The 17,213-nt window shown below is 51.8% G+C and overlaps 1 protein-coding gene across 1 annotated transcript; it reads right to left on the bottom strand.

Moving 5' to 3' along the window:
- Positions 1 to 5,110: 5,110 nt before the first annotated feature.
- Positions 5,111 to 16,802, bottom strand: LOC140616780 (keratin, type II cytoskeletal 73). Its single transcript, XM_072797531.1, has 9 exons — positions 15,889 to 16,802; positions 14,217 to 14,431; positions 13,349 to 13,409; positions 12,602 to 12,697; positions 11,644 to 11,808; positions 9,005 to 9,130; positions 8,391 to 8,611; positions 7,378 to 7,412; positions 5,111 to 6,654 (listed from the first exon to the last, which is right to left on the bottom strand). Exons 1-9 carry the CDS (start codon positions 16,333 to 16,335, stop codon positions 6,398 to 6,400), a joined length of 1,623 nt encoding a protein of 540 aa, XP_072653632.1. The 5' UTR covers positions 16,336 to 16,802; the 3' UTR covers positions 5,111 to 6,397.
- Positions 16,803 to 17,213: the final 411 nt, after the last annotated feature.

The following is a 17,213-nucleotide window of genomic DNA, read 5'->3' as shown; positions in this document are numbered from 1 at the left end:
TGCGAACTGGGAAGAAGGAAGCCTAAGGAGATGGCACAGGGAATTTTGGGAAAACAGTCTTCCAAGAGGTTTGGGGTTTTTTTGTTTTTCTTTAGTTGCGGAAGAGGATGATTCATACCATCCAAAGAACCCCTGATCAGGACATCTGCTGCCCTGACATTTCTGATTCTGGATCAAAATATGACTGACTATTAAGAACAAGTCGAGAAGAGCTGAGGAAGTCACCTCCAGTCTGAAAAATTAAGAACTAAATCCGCAAACTTCATTCCAAAGAAGCTCAGGAGCATCTTTTGTGATCTAGCCCAATTTCCTTTTTCCAACTTAAATTGCCTTTAATTCTCCTCTTCTGTCAGAAAGAGCCCTTTCCCATACTGCTCTCCTGGTACCCGGGTGGTATTTCTCATCCGTCTGAGCACCGGGTGTGGGTCCCATTTCCACCATCAGATTAACAGGTACCTGGATTAACCCTTCCCTCCCTGCTCACGCGGTGCTCAGCCCCGGCCTCAGCACCAGGGACATTCGGGATGAGTGTGAAACAGACTGGTGCTTGGGACGAGGCTCATTGCTGTGCCCTCGGTTATACCCTGGGGACTGGGCTCCCCTTGTTGCCCTCGTGGGGTGACCAGATGGCACCGGGAGGTAATTGAGTGACACAGCCTCCACTGAACCAATCACAGAGCGTAATAACAGCCGAGGTGTTTACCCCACAGGGAACAAGGCTGTGGGGGCATCGGTGAGGGAGAGAGATGGCGCCAGCCACAGATGAACAGATAGAGTCTGGAATGTCCTGGGTGGGAAGGGGGGTGGGCTCTCTATGCTGCTTTTGGGGAGACACTATAGCCCATTCCCTCTGGAGAGGGAGGGGCAATGTCAGTGAAGCTGGGTGACCAGCAGACCCCCCAAGAACCTCAAGGTTATGGTCCCCATCATTTCATGAGATTGCTTCCTATGCCCCATACATTTAGCCAGGTTTTAATCCCCCACAAGCACCAGAGACAGTGCTTTATTAACTCTGATCATTGAGAATAGAAAAGTGGAAAAGCATTTAAATGGAAACAGGAGGGATCCCTGGGTGGCGCAGCGGTTTGGCGCCTGCCTTTGGCCCAGGGCGCGATCCTGGAGACCCGGGATCGAATCCCACGTCGGGCTCCCGGTGCATGGAGCCTGCTTCTCCCTCTGCCTGTGTCTCTGCCTCTCTCTCTCTCTCTCTATGTGTGACTATCATAAATAAATAAAAAAATTTAAAAAAAAATAAATAAATAAATGGAAACAGGAGAAACTTACATAGGGTTGGCTCTCAAAGGGAGCTTCTGAAATCTCCTTTTTTCTGGAAACTTCTTAAGAATTTGAGACACCGATGCCTTTGGAACCAAGCCACTTCTGCCTAGGGTCAGGGAACAGGCAGGATGACCTTTTTTTATCGTCCTGTGAGGGGTTGACTCGGATGAATCAGGAATTCCTGAACCCCCAGGCTGACCTTACAGATTATGGAGAGACAAAGGTGGCACATCCAGGTTTCAGAGGCATTGGATGTGTGAAGTGTGAGGATGTGGGCAGATCAAAAGGAGGCTGAAGCCTGGGAGGAGGGCTTCTCATGGCAACTGCCTCTGACAGCAACTTACTGTGTCATCTTGGGCTCCGGTGACTGCCTCTGCCATTAGTTCTGGGTGAAAGCAACCCCGGGATTGGCAGACTAAGCTACTAACATCACCCTTTGAAACCAGAGCTCAACAACAAAGGATGGTTGGATGGATGGATGGATGGATGGATGGATCTTCTAAGCAGGGATTTGCAAACATGTTGCCATTAAACGGACTCTCGTTTACCCTGGAACACTAGTTCTTAGGAGATTAATAGGTATCGGGTAGAAAAAAAAAAAGTGTGGGGATGGATTCCCTGTTGTGTTAAAGAAAAACAAAAAAGATTAAGCGGGTACTGTATTGCAGGACTTTTTAGATCTATCACCAGGCTTAGGAAAGCTGCACCAAAAGAGGCCACAAAACTCAGTGTTTTCCAAAGAAAGTAACTGGGAAGTGGGATCATTAAAAATAAGATTTCTTTTCTACTTTTTAATATTTCTAAACTTTCTTGTATGAGCATATAATGTCTTTATAGGTGGATTATTTAAGAAAAAAAAAACAACTAGAGAAAAAGAGAGAGGTAGGCTAATTCTCATATCATACATGAAGTACTGTTCTTATTAAAAAAAAAGAAAAAGAAAAAGAAAAAAAAGAAAATCCATTGTTGCCCCAACCTTTGTTTGACCATGCAGCTCCCTTTTTAGCCAAATACCTTCCGGGAACCAGGGCTTCAAGGAATGTGCTTCGAGAAACACGGAACAAATTACCTCTATTTCACCATTATTCCCAAACCCAATGTGACTTACGGTATCTTCTCAAAAACATGAAGGAAAACTAAAAACAATGACTATGGTGTGCGGCCTGATTTGGCTATGGCGCTGTGCCCAGTGTGACACTGTTAGAGCCAAAGGGAGGTCGTTGGCTTGGACCAGAGCGTATGAGCCAGCGTCACCCCAGCGCTGCTCGGGGGAAAGAAGTCTTCGGCTGGTGACCAATGCCAGGTACCTACATGGTGGAAGGTTGTGCTAGAGACTTCCAGAGCTTACCAAGTATCCTCGCACTCCTCCTCATTTCTCAGCCTCCTTTGGGGATCGACTGGGGCTTGGGGCCATGTTGGCCAGTTGCATGTGGGTTGGCATCGACATCTGTCACTTCTAGGATGAGGCACTTAACAGCCCGTGTGTCTCCTTCATCTCTCTTTCCACTGTCCCAGGAACCTTGCAGGCCATGTGCCCTGTGCAGCAGGGCTGGAAGACCAAAGCACATAGGTCTGTGAGACACCTGCTGGGAGAGCCATGTGGGGGAGCTGCCCAAATCCCCCTTGGCCTGTGAATGGAAAATAAGCCTCTGTTGTGTGACGTCTCCACTGAGACTTCAGGACTTGCCCTTTGAGACAGTCAGTGTTAATATTCTGGATCCACGTGTAAAAGGTGGGTGGTAGAAATATCTCTTAATAGCCAAGGCTTTTTCTCTTTAGTTTCTGTTCATCAAAAAACCCAATGGCTCTTAGATTTTCCGTATTTCACATCTCACTTAGGCTTTTTGAAAGAACAGTCTATTCTCGTAATACGAAGAGCGTTAATAATAACTGTGATATAAGAGCAACTATCTGCTGAGCCCATACTATGTGCCAGGTATGAATTAAATAATTCTTGTGCCTTCTTTCATTAAATTTAATTCTTATGACAACTTTATACAAGGATTTCTTTTTTTTTACATTCAGATTTTATTTTATTTTTTTAAATAATAAATTTAGGTTTTATTGGTGTTCAGTTTGCCAACATACAGAATAACACCCAGTGCTCATCCCGTCAAGTGCCCGTCACCCAGTCACCCCTACCCCCCGCCCTCCTCCCCTTCCACCACCCCTAGTCCGTTTCCCAGAGTTAGGAGTCTTTATGTTCTGTCTCCCTTTCTGATATTTCTTACCCATTTCTTCTCCCTTCCCCTCTATTCCCTTTCACTATTATTTATATTCCCCAAATGAATGAGAACATATAATGTTTGTCCTTCTCCGATTGACTTACTTCACTCAGCATCATACCCTCCAGTTCCATCCACATCGAAGCAAATGGTGGGTATTTGTCATTTCTAATGGCTGAGGAATAGTCCATTGTAAAAATAGACCTGCCCTATGACCCAGCAATTGCACTGCTGGGGATTTACCTCAAATATACAAGGATTTCTATTATTAAGTTTTGACCGATGAAGAATCTGAAGCTCATGGAGCAGAAAATTTTGTCTTAGTCACACAGTCAGTGAGTGACAGAGGAGGCCTCAAAGTTGGGTCCATCTGACACCCAAAGGGTTAGCTTCTCCCACGAACACTACAGCATAAAATGCCAACTCCGTTGCAGATTTTTTTTTAAGTAGTCTCCACACTCCACATGGAGCCTAGCATGGGGCTTGAACTCACGACCCTGAGATCAAGACCTTGAGATCAAAATTTGAGCTGAGGGGCACCTGGGTGGCTCAGCGGTTGGGCGTCTGCCTTGGGCCCAGGGCGTGATCCTGGAGTCCCGGGATTGAGTCCCTGCATCGGGCTCCCTGCACGGAGCCTGCTTCTCCCTCTGCCTGTGTCTCTGCCTCTCTCTCTCTCTCTGTGTGTCTTTCATGAATAAATAAATAAAATCTTAAAAAAATAAAAAGACTTGAGCTGAGATCAAGAGTCAGACACTTAACCAACTGAGCCACCTGCGTCCCCTCTATAGCAGATTGAAAGGACCTTCATGATGTGGCTGCCACCTGCCTCCCTCACCCCAGGCACCCCTGGAGAGACAGCCTCTCCACTTCCTGGGCCTCCTCCAGCCTGTGCCTTCACCCTCCTGCAGTCAGGACCCGTTTTCACCCTGCTAGTGCTTCTGGCCACAATGCCTACTCCCTCCTCGTGTCTACCCAGTAAATTCCATCGTCTGACAACTCTGCACCTGCTGCCTCCCCCGGCAGCCTCCCCTGAGCTCCCCGGAGCCCCTCACTCTCTGGTGTGCTATCTCTGTATCCTCTCTGGTTGTCAGCACCTCGCTGTGTTACACTTACATTGGTTACGGCTATGCCACCACCCAGGGCGAGAGCCAGGTTTGCATGTCTCCATATGCCCAACACTAACATGTGCCAGATACGTGCAAGGTACTCACATCATCGAACTGATCACAATTTTTTTTTTTTACTGGCCCCAAGCATGTGATCCCTGAGACGAGTCATTCCACCGTCCAGTTCTCCTTTGGGCAATAAATAAACTGACGTATAGTTTATGAGATGGTCTCTTTAAAGTTTGGAGCTTGTGAATTGCTTCGCCAGCACGAGACACCTCTTTTAAGTGAACAGATTTAGTCAAGTTTTCGAAGCAAAAAGATTTGAGGACAAGAGTCTCTTTTCACTGACATTTATTACGTATGAACTTTGCACCAGCCATTGCACAGGCCGTGTTTGTGTCGCCTCATGTGGGCCTCACAATCATGCCCGGGTCATCAGCCTGCCTGTTTTATAGCTAAAGAAACGAGACTTGAGAGTCTTGAGAGCTTTGCTGGTGATCCCCGGTTAGTTGCAGGGTCTGAGCCTGAATTCAGAGCCATTGACTTGAGCTCTAGGACCCCCTGGACCCATAGTGACCCTGGTCAGATGCACCCGTGAGTCCCACCCTGAATGCAGCCTCTCCCTGGCTCTTTGCATCCTGATGGCATCGTCGTAGCCTGGGAAACCGGCAGTGGTCTTTCAGCGCAAGAGTGCTTGGGAAGCTGGGTGGCGTGGGTCCCAGAGATGGCCCCGTGCGTCAACACGACTCACACACTCAGACATCCACTTCACCACAGACCAAGGGGACGTGGCTTGCTACTTTAAAGAGACTCTACTTGGACCTTTTCCCAGAGAACAGTAAATAGCCGTAGCTTGAGCCCCAAGCTTTCCAGAGCTGGCTTCCAGCTGCCTCTGCTCCAGCTTTGCATCCTGCCACAGGAAGTGGTGCCTCCTGCTCCCTGCCGATAATCTGCATGCTGCGGGAGACTGAGACAGGCCTGCCTCAAGGGTGCACCTGCTGGGGATGGGGTCAGAGCCGAATCCCGAGTCTCACAAAATGCAGGGCGATCCTGCAGTCCATGCAAGGATCTCTTTCCCTCAGATTAAAAGATGCTTTGGGGGTGCTGTGGAGCACCCCGGAGCTCGATGCCCCGGACTCTAGGTCATTGACTCCACATATGGAAGAGGTGTGGCCTGACGTGAGGATCCCCTTAGGAGAGAGAAGCAGCCTGGTCCTTCATGAGTTTTATTAAGTTTATTGGTGAGACACGGGAAGCAGGGAGATAAAGCCCGAACAAGACAAGGACGTACATACTGAGGGCACAACCCTTCATGAATGGGACCAACCCTCAGGGCTACCCCCAGGCCTCCATACACGCAGGGGGCCTGCAAGATATAACCCATCACCTGGCGTCTCACCCGTGGAGCATATGGTCAAATAACCTCCTAAGCCGGGGTGAGAAGGGGGTCCCCACTGAGAGGAACCTTCCTCTGGGGGAGGCCTGCAGGCTGGGGCGAGGTCCAGGCCATCATTGCTGGCAGCGCTGCAGGAAGGGGAGACTGAGGTAGGGGGTCTCCGGGTATGGACGCACAAGGATGGGCTGGAATCCCGAATCTAGATTAACAAACGCTAAGGCGGGAGGTGGAGGAGAGGAAATGTCAGTGGCGAAGAGAAGCAAGGAGGAGAGCAGGATAAATGTGAGACAGGAGTTTTCCCAGGGAAGGGCGACCGGAGGAAAAGCAGGGCGAGGTGGACAGCTGGGAAATGGGCTTCTTTTTCTTTTTTTTTTTTTTTTTTTTTTTTTTTATCTCGTGGTTTTCTTGGCGGGGGAGCTCAGAGCGGAGGTCTTCCCCTGGGGGTCCTTGAACTCGCTCGCACTCCCCAGCCTGGTTTTGGACTCCCCACGGGGGCTGCAGTTGCCACTGCCGGTGACACAGCCCCCGGACAGCACGCCGTAGCCCCCGGAGACCGAGCTGGGCCGGTAACCGTAGCTGCCAGCGCCGCCGAAACCGAAGCCGGCCCCGGTGCCCGCGGTGCCCGCCGGGGTGCTGCTGATGACTGCTGTGGGGGTGGACGGAGGAGCCGTAAGTGTGCGTGTCCCCAGCTGGGATGACCCCAAGTGCCCTCCGGCCTCCCAGCCGCAACCAGCACAGACGTCTCCGTCTCAAGCGAACCCTTCACGTCAGCTGCGGACTCTAATGTGCTCGGTGCCTGAGCAGCTCAAGCTCTGGAAACAATAGGCCAGATCCCCCGGGGTCCCCAGATCGGGCACCTCCTCATTCTTTGAACAAACAGGAGCAGCAAGAGCTTCCTCCCAGAGCATCACATAAGCCAACAGTTCTTGCACTTAACTTTAGAATACATTCCTAATTTTTTTTTTCCAAAGGATCTCCTGATTGCTCGATTTAGGAAGGATTTGCTGGTGTGTCTGGAAGGAGCCCGGCCTGGGCGCTGTGGAGCTAGCACGAACAGGGGGGTGTGCAGCCAGCTGCGTGCAGGTCCCCGCTCCCGGCCAGGAGGTGGACTCAGGAGGCTCACGGCCTGCAGGAGAGCGTGGCCTGGGAGTTCCATCCCAGCAGAGGTGAGATTTCTGGGGAAGGGGCCCATGTGAAGGATCAGAATGTGATGGGAAGCTGGGATGTGATGGGAAGATGCAACGGGTCTCAGCAAGCAAGGCAGTTGTGGCCGTGGTGATCTCCCGGGCAAAGCCCAGGCTGCTCCCCGGGGGCCCGCTTGTGTTCACTGACGGCCTACAAAGACCCCGCAGAGGCGTGAAATACTCACAGATGCTCACGGCGTTGGTGTATTCTCCAGACATCCTGTGCAGAGAGGAAAGTGCAGGTGAAGCTCTGGTGCGTGGCATCCGAGTTCCCCACACTACAGCTTGACGTCAGCAGTCCAGCCTCCACGAGCCCCTCAGCTGGCCAGAGCCCTCTGCTCACCCCCCTCCCGCCCCAGGCCACTCCTCCCATTTCCGAGATGTGCCAACTTGCAAACCTGGGGCCCCCCAACAACAACACCCCTCGGGGGCCCTCCTCTGGGTTTCTCTTTATCCCATTTCTTCATTCCTGCAAGGCTAGCGCCGGAATAAATAAACACACGTGTGGAAATATCAGCAATGGAAGTTGCTCTTAAGGAATGAACTGTCTGGTTTTAGGACCAGTAACTTCTCCCCATATGTCTCGGGGATACAAGGGTGCTCTGTTAGAATAAGGTTTTCCACACTCCGATGCTTCGTGCACCACCCTTCCGATCGTTGCTATGAGCATGTATGGCTCACACTGTTATGTATTTAGGACTTCTCATTGACTCTGTCTTTTATAACAAAAAAAGTGCATTTTTCTTAAAAAGAAGTTTTATATCACCAGGGTGAATAGAAAGCCAACACTACCTGAACAAAAAAGAAAGAACAAACAGCAATAAAAATAAATATAATGAAAATAAAGCAATTTAAAATTTTTTTGCCTGGATATTGTTGTCTGCCAGAGGCCCTGAACCTGGGATCAACTGTCTTTTATCAATAATAGAGGTATTTGCAAGGTCAGAGCAGTGGCGTTAAAGACACACCAGCCCCCCACTGAGGCTTTCTCCTCGCTGTGGTCTGGAAAGTCACAGGCCTTCCGTAAAGGAGTTGCTATCTCATTAACTGACCGGATGCCGTTTAAAGCTATGTTTCTGGGTGACCTCAAAAGTATCTTCAGGCCCTGCAGCAACCCTCCCACACTCTGGGAAACTGAGTCAGAAGATACCAAAAGTTCTTCCAGCTGTAACCTTCTAAGACCCCTCCCATGACCCACCTGCACTCCTCGCCCTCCAGCAGCTTGCGGTAGGTGGCGATCTCGATGTCCAGGGACAGCTTCGTGCTCATGAGCTCCTGGTACTCGCGCAGCATCCGGGCCAGCTCCTCCTTGGCCTGGTGCAGGGCGGCCTCCAGCTCGTCCAGCTTGGCCCGGGCGTCCTTCAGGGCACAGTCGCCCCGCTGCTCGGCATCGGCGATGGCCGTCTCCAGGTTGGAGCACTGAGGGGGCAAGAGGTAGCATTTTCCCCTGAGTTCTAGGGCCCTCTGGGCCTCACTTCACCCCTCACCCCAACATGCTCACTGTGGTCGGACCCTCCTCAGTCTGGCCCCACTTCTTAAAGCAAAGCCACATCCACGGTGATGGAGTCACATGAGTCAACATGAGTCAGGGAGGATTGTTACTCTCAGCTACTTGGGTACTGAAAGACTCTTCCAGTTGTTCCAGACTTCAGATGGGAGGTAAGGGTGGGGGATGAGATCAGGGGCTCCATTGGAGAACGTGGGCTCTGAGACGGAGGACCAAGAGTGAGAGAGGGGCCCAAGGCAGTTACGTGGGCTAGGCAGAGCACTCCTCCCTTGCCAATGAGCCAGGACGCCCCGAAGCCCCCTCACCTGCTTCTTCACACTCTCAATCTCCGAGCGCAGCCTTTGGATAAGGCGAGTCAGTTCGGAGATCTCGTTCTTGGTATGTTTGAGGTCATCTCCATGCCGACCGGCCGCTAGCTGGAGCTCCTGGAACTAGGGGGACAGGGACGAAGCAGAGACCTTGACTCAGGGCCTGGCTGAGCTCAGCCTGGCAGACTGTGCCTTGGTCTTCAGAGTGTGACAGAGGTGGGTGGGGGTCCCCTACCTTACCAGGCTGTCAACAGCCTCCCACTCAACCTTCTGCTCATTGGGTTTATTTGTTTGCATTAAGCACAGCTATCTCACTGACGGTTAGACTTGGTCATAAGGACACACGAAAGCCTTCTACTCTCCACGTTGCCACTTTATAACACTCAACTCCAGGGATGATGCTCCTCCACCCATAGCCCTTCAAAGTCAAGGACAAATTCAAACCATGAGCAAAGGAGCAAGGTGCTTGGAGGCTTGGCATCCACCAGTCTCTCTAGATTTGTTTTCCATTGCCCCTGCCCTTCATCTACTTCTTTCTACACCTGTGCCAAACAGTTCCATGTTCCCCAAATGCCCCTGTGCTCTCAAGTTTCTGAGTCTTTGCATGAACTGCTACCTCCACCTGGAAAACCCTTCCCCATCCATTTTTTTCTTTTTCCTCAGCTAGTTCCAACTCAGCCAGGGCAGAGTTACTTCCTCCACGAGGCCTTCCTTGATCTCTCAGTTGGGCGTACTTCCATTTCCATAGCTCCTGGCACCCCAGTCCATAGATCTTACCACATTGTACTACAAGTAGGCCTTTCTGTGTCTTTCCTATCAGACTTAGCATGACTGGATGGCAGGGATCTGTCTTCTCTGTGACTTCCTCCCCTTCATAGCTCAGCTGGGCCCTAGGCTACAGGAAGTCTTTCTGGGCATGAAGAATAGTGTGTGTGTGTGTGTGTGTGTGTGTGTGTGTGTGTGTGATGATGGTGGTGGTGGATTCTGCTATTCCCCAACACCACTAGCCATGAGTTTGAGGTCATCTAGGTTTTGGGATCATGCCTGCCTTTGATGTCATCCAGCAAATAGTCAAAGAGTATTTTAGTTCTACCCCAAAATCTGGCTTAAGAGGAACTTGGAAAAGTGTGACATTCAGAACTCTGATGGCTGTGCACTGCTTCTCTATGTCCCTGGTGCTTGGCCTTGCAGGTTGTTATATCTGACCCTAACAAGGCCCCACATTTAGAATTCCTCTTAAAGATACCAGATCCCCTGGAAGGCAGAACGGGGGGATTCTCACTATGCCTCTGTGCTCTATCTTTGGTGCTAATCTTGGGATGATAAACACTGGGGCAGGACAGGTGGTCTTTTCCTGCTTCTCTGTAAGGCTGTGTGAGCAGGATGGCCCTCCCTACCAACCAACAGGGAGGGGGGCACTAACTTCCCCAGTTCTGACACCAAACAGTCTCCTTTTGAAGCAAATAGGAAAGCATCCTCCTCTATTCTGCTCCCAGCCCACCCCAAACCCTCACTATAAATGCTTCTTACCAGAGTCGTGTCCTGATCTTTTGTCTAAACACCGTAAAATTGGCAGTCGTCTAGATTCCAATCCAGCTCCATCCCTTACCAGCTAAGTGAGCTTGGCAAGTTACTGACACCCCCACCCTTTCAAAGGGGAATAATAATAATAAGACCTCATAATTCTATTGCTAGAACTAGAAACTCTGGTCAATAAGTGCTTACCTCCAGATGGAGACATGCAGGTGTGGATAACCCCGAACAGCAAATGTTCCAAAAATTATGTCTGTGCAGACCTGCCTAATTCTTCTGGAAGGAGCCCGGGGTTAAGCACTAGCCACTGACAATCCAGAGTGGCTGGGCCACATGGCTGTCCCTGATCCCAGCTTGCAGCAGTCGCATGTAGGGAAGTGGGAACTGGAGACTTGGGTATGAACTTGGGTTGGAACTTTTATCAAGAATCCTGGCTTTTGTTGTTGCCTGAACCTTGAAAGCCTCCCTTCCTCCCACCCCTGCTGGCCACATCCTTCTGTCCCTGTGGTGGCATGAAGGCAGGGGGAGGGACAACATAAGTCCTCAAGTGTGTGAATCTCCCCTGAGAAGGAACCCAATAAACAGCATGGAACAATTAGGAAGTTGTCATCTTGATCTGAGAAACCGAATTATCTAAAGAATTATTTCCCCACCCACGACCCATTAGAGGAGTTAAGATCTAAGGGACTCATACTCCCCCTTTATTCATTCAGTTGGACTTGAATGAAAGGTAGGAATTACCTGATCTCAGATCACACTCAAGAGACCCCTTAATTTATTGTAATTAATGAGGAGTTGAGATGCTAACTACCTGTGTTTTCCTCCCTCTCAGACTCAGTTTAAAACCCTGTCTCCAGGAAGTCAGTCCTGACCTGCCCCACCTGGTCCCCTAACCTCTGTCTCCTCAGCATCCAGGACTCTGTGCCACATTCATTTGCACTCAGCTGTGGGTGTCCTTCGATGGCTGCCTCAGTCTAAGTGGGTCAGTCTAAGAGTTTCATCTTCTCCCTTTGGGCTTCCCCCAGTGACCAGGACAGTGCAGTGCTCCGAGCAAATGTGTAGGCCATGGCAGGCCATGGACTCTAGGGAGGTATGCAGCCCACCTTAGTCTGGTACAGCGCCTCAGCCTCAGCCTTGCTCTTCAAGGCGATCTCCTCATACTGAGCACGGACCTCAGCAATGATGCTGTCCAAGTTCAGGTCCCGATTGTTGTCCATGGACAGGATGACAGATGTGTCACTGATGTGGGACTGGATCTGAGCGATCTCCTACATGGAAAAGAAGGAGACATGAAATGCTTTTTGTGGGCAGAGGAAGGGGCCAAAGTGATGGCCCTTTCCTAGCATATCCCCCAGATTCTCCCAAATGGAGGCAAGCTGTATTCCCCAAAGCCCCCCAGCCCAAATGTCTCAATACCACATCTGAAACTGTTGAATGAGTTTGAAGCAGTTAAGGAAGAAAATAGCTCATCTGTCTGTCCCTTGAGACAGGCCAGGAGTAGAGGAAGTAGTGGGGAAACAGCCCGGCCACCAAATAAGAGACACTAAGGACATGGGAGCTGACATATGCTTGGCCAATAGGCTCAGACCTGCAGCTAGATGGTCAGAGGCAGTAGGAAGGGTGTGAAGACTCCTCACCTCTACCCCTGGAGATTCCTGCTCAAGACCCAGGGAGACAACCAAGCGGTAGGAACTGGAGACTTGGGTATGAACTTGGGTTGGAACTTTTATCAAGAATCCTGGCTTTTGTTGTTGCCTGAACCTTGAAAGCCTCCTTTCCTCCCACCCCTGCTAAATGTCCTTGGCTGAAGATCAGTGGGAACCTCATAAGGATGCACGACTTCCTGATGGAAGTAAGACCAGGACATCTGGAGGCCAGGCTGGGACCGATGGTGCACACATCATTCAGGGGCATCGGGACAGATGTCATGCGTGCCTTGGATCAACTTGGCCCCCAGCATCCAAATGCTGGAGATCTCCTGGGCTCTTAAAGGAATGAGTAACCAACCACTCATTCACACGTCTGTCCTTCCAGAAGACAGAGCTGAGGATGGAGCCTTACCCCCTCATACAGGCATTTGAAGAACTTGATTTCTCCATCCAGGGCATCCACCTTGGCCTGAAGCTCCACCTTGCTCATGTAAGCTGCATCCACATCCTAAAGGAATCCAAAGACCCCTGGCATTGCCATTCTTCAAGTCCAGACAGACCTCTCCCAGGAACTGGCATCTGAGCACCAACACTAAGACTGGCTAGCTGCCTCCAGGGAATGGTGTAGAGACCCAGAGGGCAGGAATATAACTTCCACCCAAGGTTCACTGCGAGCCTCTAGAAGTCGTCTGCACCCCATCCAAACTGGAACCGTGTTATTGCCTCTATTTCTTAAAGGGGGTATAGGAGAGAGCTCTACCTTCCACACGGGGCTCATTCTGCAGTCAGGGCCCAGGGCAGCCATGGCACTTTGCCAGAGACAGGCAGAGTTGGAAGGTAAACCTGCAGCCCCACTCAAAGCCTGTCCTGTTTCCCAAGCCAAAGTGGACACAACCTGGGCACTGACTACCCATATCTGGGCTCCTGCCCATTCACACCGAATACTAAGAGCTGACAAGGTGATATATTCTAGGGAAACATCAAGGTTTCCCAAGACGTCCCAAGCAGCACAACCCTCCGTCTTCCGCTGGCACTTGAGCTCCCAGTCTTCCTACAAGGAGCACAGACCTCAGTCTCCTCTCTGTTACCCACCCTGCCCTCCACACTCCCCCCGCCTGGGTGACGGAGGGCCATGCACCAGCACCCCCCACCTCCTCACCTTCTTGAGCACCACAAATTCATTCTCGGCAGTTGTGCGCTTGTTAATCTCCTCCTCATACCTGCAGGAAAGCGTCACATGAGTAAGGGGTGCGTGTGTGTCCTCATCGTGAAAGCAGAGAATGGATGCCCACACTATGTACCTTTTAGCAGGTATTAGTCTGTATCTTTGCAAATCTGTCCAACTCACTAGGACTACTTGGCCAGTGCCATAGACAGGGTTTGAAAGCAACGCCTTCCCAAGCCAGGGGACCAGATGATTTGGGATTTGGGTTTCCCCTAATGCCTGGAGAGTAAGTTCGTTCTTCCTCTTCCCATGAAGTGTCCAAATCACAGGAACATGCTGCTGCCCCTTTCAGCCATGATTCTTGTGTCACTCCAGCTGCCTGACACTCGTGCTAATAACGATACCCCATCTCGACACATTACTCTTAAGGAAGCCAGAACTACCCCCCAGGACAGGAAGAGGGGGCATTTCCCCAATGCCATGACCTGAGGGAGATGAGAGAAACTCCAACTCTCTCCCCTGCTGGGTTGAGGTGGGGGGAGAATGGTTCCTTGGAACTTGGAGACCCACTGAGCAAGCTTAGGAGCTGAGAGGCTCTCTCCAGTGGAGAGCAGGAGGGAGTGCACCAAGGAGGTGGCCACTTGCCAGAACAGCCCTGCCGCTGCCTGAGAGACTGACTATCCACTGTCCAGACTGCCCGGCAACCCAGAGAGGGCCCTCATCTTGCCCAGGTAGGGGAACTCAGGATGGGCTACTCTCACCCAAGCTCAGTGCCCCTGCAGCCAACAGCAAGTGGCCCAGTGCCTGCAGGGAAGGCCCAGCTCTAGCAGGCCAGTCAGCCGAGATGTGGGGTCCTGCCCACCTCTTCTTGTAGTCCTCCACCACGTCCCGCATGCTCCTCAGCTCCGAGTCCAGCCGCACCCTGTCCCCGGACAGCGTCTCCAGCTGCTTCCGCAGGTTGCTGATGTAGCCCTCGAGGATGGGCTCCAGGTTGTTCTTGCAGTTGTTCACATCCAGCTGCTGCAGCAGCTCCCACTTGGTCTCCAGCACCTGGTTCTGCTGCTCCAGGAACCGCACCTGGGACCCAAATCAACAGGTACTCGGTCAATAGGGAGGCTGCGTGCTTTCCTTTCCTGGACAGTGGCTGTGTTGTCCTATGCTACATTAGCTTACAGGGTAAGCCTCAGCCCTTGGAAAATACCGCCTGCCCCCGCCCAGGGCCCTTTGTCTGCCTCAGGCTCTCTTTCTGGGGACAGCCTCTAAGATCAGGCAAGGCCTCATCATCTTCATTTCCTGCCGCTCAGATCTGTCTCCTCCTCACTGGTCTAAGTCTGCCTGGGCCAGTGCTCATGGGCAGCCTGGGCCACCTCTCTGAGGCAAGTCCTTAGACACCTGAGCTGGCCTGTCCTGGCCTTCACACTCCTGGGTGCCTCTGCCCAGGGCCTGGTGTCTGGGCTTCAGTCGTGGCATCTACCAGCCCAGCCAGGGGCAGGCACTCAGCCGACCGGGGCTCTTGGGCCTTCCTATGTGGCTTTCATGTCTGACTCTCTGACTTCAGAGCATTTCTCCTGGGGAACAACCAGCATTCCCAAGTTGCAGCCTGAAAATACCAAGCCATTCCCTTGCTCAAAAGGCTCTGGGGGTTCCACATCACCTGCAGGGTCGAACCCAAATTCCTCCGGTGCTCCTTGCAATGTGCGCACCCCCTCGTTCCCCTCTGTCACCGCTCACCTGACATTTGCGCAAAGCCAAGTTCTCCCCATTCTCCGAGCAAGTCTACCACACTACACAGGACGGCTCCCTCTCCCCAGGCCTCCTTTCCCCACCCCCATCTGCCCCCATTCATGCTCTGCTACCCCACTCACTGACACCCTAGTGGGCTTCCCCTGCTCCCCTGTGCTCAGCAAGTCCCTATTTCCAAGGCTCTGCTACCCCTTTCTTCCTCAGGGGTTCTCAAACTCAAGGGGACATCACCCTCACCCGGGAACTCTGGGTCCCTAACGTGCATTTCTATGAGTGCCCAGGTGATCCTATGCTGCTAGTTCCAGGAGCACATTCGAAGACCACAGGGCTAGTGCCTCACTGATCCCCATCTGCCTCACCTTATACATCGGGGGTATTATATATAGGCTTTGAGTCTGTTTTTCAACCAGAATTTGAGCTGGTCTAGGTCCCATGAGAGGAGAAACTGAGTTTCATGGCTTTATAGATATCCTAGGCTGCCACGGAGCTCTCCTTTGTCCAGCTTCCGAGTTGCATAGACTTACTCTCCTACTTCTACCTTGAAACCACTTGCTCTGCCTCCTGGAAACCTTCTCACACGAAGCTCCCTGGCTCTTCCTGCCCCTCTGACCACCCCCCATCCGTCTGCACTGATTTCAGGTTTGTCCAGTTTCTTTCCTGCTCTGTCCTCACTGTGTCTGCAGCCTGGGGAGTGTCCAGTTTTCCTCTGCTTCAGACAGGGAGGTCCCTGAGGGCAGTAAAGGCAGAGGAAGGAAGAGGCTCTAGGTTTGGCTTGCTCCAAAAAGTCCCACCTTGTCGATGAAGGAGGCGAACTTGTTGTTCAGAGCCTTGATCTGCTCCCGCTCCTGGGTGCGCACTTTCTGGATCTCGGGGTCCAGCTCCACGTTGAGGGGGGCCAGGAGGTTCTTGTTGACCGTGACCTGATGGATTCCCCCCGGAGGGCACACGGACGGGCACACGGGCCCCAGGGCCACACTGCCAAACATGCTCCCAGCAAAGCCACTGGCCCGGCCTCGACCTAACCCATAGCCACCCACCCGCCCACTGCCGCTGGCCATGTTGAGGGAGATGCTCCTGGTGCCCCCCAGGCTGTAGAGGCTCCGGCTTCCAAAGCCTCCGCTGAGCCCTTTGCCCCCTGCTCGGTAGGAGGATGAGCTGCCCCCGGAGAGCACTGCCGAGCAGCCGCTGAAGCCCCCCTTGGAGGCAGCTCCCGACTTGTAGGTGAATTGGCGATTCATGCTGGGGAGGCCAGAGAGATGGAATAAGATGCTAACCCTTAGCTGAGATGCAATTGACCAGCCTACAATCACAGGCTCCCCCTTTATAGGTTCAGGAGGGAGCCACTGCCCTAATTTGTGGGTTTAGTTTGCCTGGGAGCAAGAAATCATTTTCTCCCAGCAAAATCAGAGACACCAGGTAAATAACTTGAAAACCTCCAAAATGCTGGGCTTGCAAGCCTTGCTCATGTAATTTGAGTCTTATCTAATTAACATGGGATAATTAGGCTGGCCAAATTATCCCTGGAAAGATCTTGGCTGAGAGATTTGTCACAGCCTCAATTGCCCTTCCGCAGGGAGGGGGGAGGCTGCATTGCAGGGGGTGCAGAGGAAGGCCTTTAATTGACAGCCTCATCTGTGAGAGATCTCAGGACTCTACCAGCATCAGATCAAGGACCCGGGCTAAACTGCTTTTATGTGGTTAAGAAAAGGCTCTGTAGACTGGCTTCCCAGGGCTCCTGGAGACAGGAATCCAGGGCCTCTGCTGGGCCCTCCCAGACAGCTCTTCTGCTCCCCTGTGCACCCGGGCTGCCCAGCACACACCAACTTCTTTGTTCTTGTGCTCTCCCACCACCTCTCCCTTGACCTTGAAATACCACCAGACATGATAGCCGACACTAGTATAGCACTTTACAGCATTGCAAGAGCTCCTTGCACACCAAAGCTTGCTTAATGCACTCTGTCAGCCTAGGGAGCAGTATGATAATCCACATTTCACAAAGGGGAAAACAGAGGTTCAGAGAGCTGAGGAGAGCAAATATTTCACGAGCCCTCTTTTTGTATGAGTCCCAGAGGATGCAAACACCCAATAAAATGAAGGCCTCAACATTGAGGTTCTC

This window comes from Canis lupus, chromosome 25 (genome assembly GCF_048164855.1).
Source record: "Canis lupus baileyi chromosome 25, mCanLup2.hap1, whole genome shotgun sequence".
Taxonomy (NCBI): domain Eukaryota; kingdom Metazoa; phylum Chordata; class Mammalia; order Carnivora; family Canidae; genus Canis; species Canis lupus.
The sequence above is the reverse complement of the archived record's forward strand: the minus strand, read 5'-3'. Positions and strand labels throughout refer to the sequence as shown.